The 7,369-nt window shown below is 47.2% G+C and overlaps 1 protein-coding gene across 7 annotated transcripts in view; it reads left to right on the top strand.

Moving 5' to 3' along the window:
- LOC144754318 (uncharacterized) overlaps positions 1-2,547 on the top strand; it is a 771,250-nt gene extending 768,703 nt beyond the window's left edge. For all 7 annotated transcript variants that reach the window (XR_013594701.1, XR_013594706.1, XR_013594705.1 and 4 more), the window contains one exon: positions 1,217-2,547. Coding sequence is in view for 4 of the 7 variants with exons in the window: in XM_078641989.1 (XP_078498115.1) it covers positions 1,217-1,386 (170 nt within the window). In the remaining 3 variants the exon portion in view is untranslated. The remainder of the gene's footprint in view (positions 1-1,216) is intronic.
- The last annotated feature ends 4,822 nt before the right edge of the window (positions 2,548-7,369 follow it).

Genomic DNA, 7,369 nt, shown 5'->3' on the forward strand with positions numbered 1-7,369 from the left:
GATATAGGTATGAATGCTTCACAATATCTCGAAAGCTTAGATAGTGTAGGGTTATCGGAAGAACAGAAAACTATATTAGCCGCACCCATTGCATGGGAAGAAATTTAGACAGCTATTTTGGTTTTGGTCGCCGGGAAGGCAATGGGACCAGACAATATACCTCTAGAATTTTATCGTATATTTCGCAGGCTGCTTAAGTCTAAAATGCTTAAAGTATTCCAGCAAGCTTTTCTGGGTTATCCTCCTGATTCATGGTCGCTAGCCACTATAGTCATTTTTTTAAAAAAAAGGGAAGGCTGACAACAAGTTAGGATCATATAGACCCATCTCTCTTATTACTGCTGATAGCAAGATTTTTTCCAAACTTTTGGCCAATAGGCTGAATGCTTTTATGCCAGCTCTTGTTTCAATAAGACAGCACGTATTTAGCTCAAATCGAGATACAACAGATCATGTAAAAAGGATCATATCACTCCTGGACTTGGCGCAGGCTACGGAGTCCCCGGCCGCGGTGGCCCTGTTGGATGCTGAAAAAGCATTCGATAGGGTCTCCTGGGGGTTCTTGTGGTCAGTGCTGGTATGGAAGGGATTTCCAAAAGAATACATTAATGCAATACAAGCATTATATTCTCACCCGAAGGCTGCAATCCGAATAACAGATGCATTATCTGAAAACTTTATGATAACAAGGGGGACAAGGCAAGGTTGTCCTTGCTCCCCCCTGTTGTTCGCATTGTATATTGACCCATATCTCAACAAATTGGAAAAGGAGGCTGATATTGTTCCAGTTATCATCCAGCAGACCGAATTTAAAGTGTTCGCGTATGCCGACGACATTGCCATTACTACCTCAGATATTAAACGGGCTCTACCTAAAATAATTGATTTAGCTAAGGAATTTGGGGGGCTTTCGGGATACAAACTAAATGTTTCAAAAACGCAGTTGATCCATTCAGAAAAGGGCCGTCCAAATGACCTGGTCTTTGTTCCAGATGCCCCTTATCTTGGGATTACAATATCTCCCAAAATAGATGATATAGTATGCCCTAATATAGAGCGTGTTTTAAAATCCGCCAATAGAACTTTGGAGAGGCTAAATAATTTACATTTTTCATTATATGGCCGTACTAATATACTAAAAATGTTGATTTTTCCTAAATTCTTGTATTTATTTCGTACCATACCCCTCTTATTCTCATCTTTTTATTTTTCTTAGATCGAAAGAATGTCCTCCAGGTTTCTCTGGGGCTATCGTCCATCCAGAAGAGCTTTGAAATGGTGTACTCTTCCAAGAATGAAGGGCAGCTGGGGGATTCCCAATTTTCGGCTATATTATTGGGCTATTTTACTGAGACATATGGGCATTCTAATTTTTCAAGACATTAGATTGGAAGAATCTGTTAGCTCTTCGATATATGGAATGTTATTAGGGGAGGAAGCTCGGCAATGCCTAGTAAGAATAATTGAACCTAGCCATTATAAAAAAACTAAATCTAAAATTATGATAACTGCTTTGCAAATATGGAGGCAAATAAAAAAAATTTCTTATTTGTGCTGATTTAAAATATTACTCCCCGGTTTTGAATAATCACATTTTACCTGAGATTTTTAAGGATCAAGTAATGATAAGATGGCACTCAGTTGGAATTTGTTTGTTGGGAGATCTTTACCAGAGGGATCAGGTTGCTCCCTTTTCTTTTTTACAACAGAAATATAATCTTCCTAGAACTGATTTTTTTCAAATACCTTCAAATACGAAGTTTCTTGGAATCTAAGGGTCTTTTAGGTCACTCTTTGATGACTATAATTGATGTTTTGGAAATTAGTAGAAGGGAAAAGAAAATTGGCGCAGTATATCAAATTATGATAAATAAATCTGAAGATGATTTATGTTTGTTTGAGAATAAATGGCAAAGGAAACTTGAAATAGACAATATAGATATACCTAGAGCAATCGAGTTGTCAATCAAAATGTTATTTAATGGCGCATTACAAAGTCAGCATTTTATGTCTATCTTTGATCTATATTACTCTCCAGCCAAACTGGCAACATGGAAAGCTAGAAATGGCGATAAATGTAATCGATGAGGTTATTTTGCTGCTGACTCTATTCATATGTTTTTTAATTGCCCAAAACTATCTCAATTTATCATGGATGTTCAATTTTTTTTAAATAATAGTCTGGGGATAGATGCACAATTGTCTTCTGAATTGGTTATTTTTGGACTTCAAACAAATCAAATTGGAAAAAGACCAGCAGCTGAAGAAGGGTTTTTATTTACTTGTATGTCAATTTATCGATTTTGTATCACCTCTCGTTGGCTAGATCCTGAGCCACCAGTCTTTAATCACTGGCAATTGAAATTATTATCTATATATCAATTGGAAATGGCGGTTTATAGATCAAAGGGGTTAAAAAGGAAAACATTTGGTCAAAATGTATGGGCTTTTATTTCTAAATGGATTTGATTTTGTATTGTTTTACTGTTTGACTTTTGCTATACTATTCTGCTTTTATGTTAATGTATATCACGATTATTTATCTTGGACCCCTGTATAAACAAAATCTATTCTGTTTTTCTTTAATCAATATATAACTGATTGCTGAAATAAAATTAATAAAAATAAATTAAAAAAAAGGAGAAGGTGTGTCCTGTCAAGGGACAGAGGGAGAGAGTGAAGGAGCGAGGGAGATACAGAGAGAGAGAGAAAGAGAGGGATAGAGAGATAGACAGACAGAGAGAGGGAAAGAGAGATAGTTGGTCAGAGAGGGGAAGAGAGATCAGACGGACAGAGAGAGAGCGAAGGACAGAGAGAGATAGAGAGGGAGAGAGATAGACGGACAGAGAGGGGGAGAGAGAGATAGATGGACAGAGAGGGGGAGAGAGAGATAGACAGACAGAGACGGGGAGAGAGACACAGAGCAAAGAAGAGAGGGACAGGGGGAGAGAGAGTGTCCACACTGCGCACCCAGGCCACACTGCTCACCTTCTGCCACTGGTGTGTCTCTAACCATATGCCGGTATGTAGTGCAGTTCACCAGGTCCCACTTCTGCGACATATCCCTCATCTGAAACAGAGTTCAGATACATGAATGGCACAGTACATACAAGTGCACACAACATAATCACCTGTCTGTCCCTGTGTACCCAGGCAGCTGCACCACAGCCCCTCCCGCCACCCAGAGGTGCATGCCCGCCCCTACGCACCCAGGCAGATGCACCTCAGCCCCTCCCACCACGCAGCGGTGCATGCCCACCCCTGCGCACCCTGGCTTCACTGCTCACCTTCCACCTTACACCGGTGTGTAGAAAAGAGGGCCCACCACGTGCCCCTGCAAGCCCCAAGCCCAGGCCCCACAGACATGGCTCCCTCCACATCATGCAGCCTGCTCCGCAGGCCACCAAGTATCACATTTGGTGCTGGGTCTTGATTTCACCATGGCAGAGGACATACCAGTGCACAGGGCATCTTTGCAGGCTGCACACCCACGCAGCCATTAACTCTGTGACCAGCGAGGCCACATCACGTTGCTGTAGGCCCCCATTGTCCGCTGGCTCAGGCCTACACTGCGGTCCAGCAGGGCTCACAAAACCTGAGCAGTCCGAACCGCCGGGACAGGGCATCATCGCAGGCTGCACATCCACTCAGCACTTAAGGTACCCGTACCTCAGTGCACCGTAAGTCACCGTCCCGTGGCGGTGTGCCTGTGCCGGCCGCAGTGCATCCGGTGCCACCAAGCCTATGCCCTGCAAGTCATGGACCCTCTATGATTGGGTATCGAGGAGCGGATGCCATCATGTCACCTCCGGGCCGGCAGACTGTGATGTCGCAGGCCCCTAGGTCCCCATGCCTACATGCACACCACACAGATACACCCCGGGAGAAGTTGGAAATGGCAGTAACAAATGCATGTGTCGCTGTTGTTGTGGCGGTGCCACCCGGACAACATTTGGCAATGTGTCACCCTGTGACCCAAATCCGACGACATGAGCCACATGGCCGCAAGAGGAAGTCACTAACCCTACATTCATCCATACTGCCACACGTGAAAGACCATAGACACAACACATCTGTGTGATTCTGAATGTTTAATGCACATTCAGTGGAGTGTTGCATCTGGAGCAGTACAGGGCTGTGCAAACCCCACATGATAATGGCCCGTGGAGGGCCAGCCAGAGTCCTTCAGGGAATGACAAGTTATGTTATGTTATGTTAATAACTTCTGTACCGCGCACAGCTGCCCCAGCGAAGGGGCGTCCTGGCGCCCAGGAAGGTAAACATAACATTGCACATTGCTGCTAAATCAGAGGGTTTTGTTAAAAAGTACTGTTTTAATAGCACGTCTAAACTGGAGTAGATCTTCTAGTGCTCGAATTTCCGCAGGGAGGGAATTCCAAAGCTTTGCAGCCACTACTCGGAAGGAGCGACCGCCAGTCCTACTCAGCAGAAAACGTGGGACCACAGACAGATTCTGACCCATGGATCTCAAGGGTCGGGAGGGAACATATGGGGTCAGGAGATTCACCAATATGGGTGGGGCTATACCTTTTAAAATTTTAAAAGCCAGACAGAGCACCTTAAACTCGATCCTCCTGGCTACTGGAAGCCAGTGGAGCGCCTGCAGTGTTCTTGAGACCGAACATCTCCTAGGTAGGCCGACCACCGCTCTTGCAGCGGCGTTCTGTACTCACTGCAACCGTTTAAGTTCCGCCTGGTTGGTACCTGCTAGCAGAGCACTGGCATAGTCTATCCTGGATAGCACTGAGGCCTGAACCACAAGATGTCTGGTGGGGGCATCAAAAAATTTCAGTACCGGCCTGATGCCTCTAATGACACCAAAACAGGTGGCAGCTACCCTCTCAGTGTGGTAAGTAAAACTCAGGGAAGGATCCAGCCAGACTCCGAGATTTTTCATCTCCATAACAAGAGTAGGGGTCATACCTAACTCAGAAGGCCACCAGTGGTCATTCCACCATCCAGGTTGCTTACCAAACACCATGACCTCTGTTTTCATAGTGTTCAATTGGAGACAGTTCTGATTCATCCAATTGGCCACCGCCTGAAGCCCCTCGCAGAACTTGAGGGCCTCCACAGCTGAGTCCCCACTTAACGTGACCGCCAGCTGTGTGTCATCCGCATAGGAGACCATTGTCAGGCCCCAGCGTTTGACAACATCAGCCAGCGGTCCAACGTAGATATTAAACAAAGTGGGGCTCAACGATGAACCCTGTGGGACCCCCAGTGTGAGCGGGTAGGAGGTGGATTTCCCGGGGGGGATAGCAACCTGGAAGGATCTATCTGAGAGGAATGAGTGGAACCAACAAAGAGCGGATCCCCTGACGCCCACTTCCTCTAACCGCCGTAACAGGATCTCGTGGGACACCGTATCGAACGCGGCACTCAAGTCTAATAGCAAGAGTGCCACTGTTCGTCCGCTGTCCAGCACGGAGCGCAGATGTTCGGTCATAAACAACAGAGCAGTCTCCGTGCTGTGCCCTGCGCGGAATCCGTTTTGAGTGGGATCCAAGATATTAGATTTGGCGAGATGGTTAGCCAGGATCCCATTCACATGGGCCTCGGTGATTTTGGCGGCCCACGGCAGCAGAGAGATAGGGCGATAGTTCTCAGGTTTGACCGGGTCCAGGGAAGGCTTTTTCAAAATGGGTGTTACTACCGCATGCTTCCAGCTAATGGGCACGATTCCTGAGGACAATGATAAATTGATGAGGGCGAGCATGGGTGAGCGACATAGGGCCTGCATGCTTTTGAACTGGACCGGTTTGAGTCCAAAGGACGAGGAAGAGTACTGTCCGCAGTCTCATTGCTGTGTGATTGGTGAATAAACAGAATACGGCAGTCCATTGCGAGGTCCAAGGTGAGTGTCGCAGAGTGCATCAGAGGACATTGGAAGGTGATGATGCAGAGGGCAGAACCAAGCTGAAACCGGCCATATGGCGGAGATGCATGCTACTGCGTCCTTACCACGAAGGAGGTTTCATTCGCATCTTGTCCTCTGTTGTTCCATGTGCCTAATGTGTGGGTGGTGCTGGCCTTTCTCCAGCACTGTGTGGCAGTGACACCTCAGGGGCTGAAGGAGGAATGTCTGCTGCACTGTGTGGCACTGATACTTCAGGAGGCGGAGATGTGGATTGAGTGGTAGCAGCAGCATCCATCAGCGCCAGGCCTTGTGGCAACGATGCCATGAGGAAGGTCTTGAGGTAATTCAGGAACCCAGCTACCACTGACTGGTGGCAGCTGCTCTTTCCACATTGGCCCGCTACATGGTCTCCATTAATCTCCGCATGTTTCCCAACTCCTGGATGACATCGCTAGAGCCACTCTGACTGGACAGTTGTTCTAATATCTGTCAGCCATGGTCCATTGGAGAGCATGGAGTGGATTGTGGGTGTCTGTTAGGGACTGTGAGTGGTCCCTGATGGGACTTAGACACCCACGTATAACATCTAGTTTGTCTGCCATGCGGTCAAAGCCCACCCGCACCTGAGCAGCCAATTGCTCCTGGCTCCCCACCACACAGCATTGAAAGGCCATGTGTTCTTCGTGGGGTCCTGGGAGGCAGCTGTGGTGGGGGGGGCTGCCTGCTGTGTGGTCTGTGCAGGGGGTGGGGTGTCCTCGTTGCAGCTGGCCTGCCCTGCTCCTGGAGGTGGGCTGCGGAGGCTGTCAATGAACTCTTGGAGGGCGTCGGAGTCTAAGCTGTGGTGGTCCTCATCGTCATCAGAGAAGAGAGGTTTGGGCTGCTCTGCAGGAGGTGTTGATTGTCCCTCCTCAATGTGAAGGGGAGATGCAGTTTAACAATGTGTTCACATGTATGTTGTCGCATTGTACATGTTTACATACAGACTGCATGACAGTGTACATCGTGGCTGTTTTGGGAGGATCGGCCTATTTGATGGGGACAGTGGACATTTCGACAACAGACGTGTGTGTGTTCGTACTAGTACATTATCAAATCACGATTCCCTTCAATGCCACTTGTGATTTGCCAGTGTCTACACCCAGTCGGCACCAGTTGTGTCCTGTGTTCTGTTGTGCACGTGTTGTGATTTGTGCCACATTGTTGTCAGTGTTGATGTGCTCTGCATGTAATGTGTGTGTGCTGTATTTTGGGGGAGTGGCCCCTGCTGCTCAGATTTTGCTGCCCCTTATCCCTTCCCTGCAATGTGCTTTTGACTTTTGTGCTTATACAGTGCTGAGATGTTGCATACTTGGGTACATTGGTCTTTTGGTGGGAGTTTGGGGCTGGGGCATGGTTTGTCCAGAGATGTGTTCAGCTCAATTGTGCATGTGTGCCATTGTGCCCATCTCCCATTCCCTGGTCGTTACTCACCCTGGTGCTGTTGTGTCC

Source organism: Lissotriton helveticus, chromosome 5_1 (assembly GCF_964261635.1).
Source record: "Lissotriton helveticus chromosome 5_1, aLisHel1.1, whole genome shotgun sequence".
NCBI classification, from domain to species: Eukaryota; Metazoa; Chordata; class Amphibia; order Caudata; family Salamandridae; genus Lissotriton; species Lissotriton helveticus.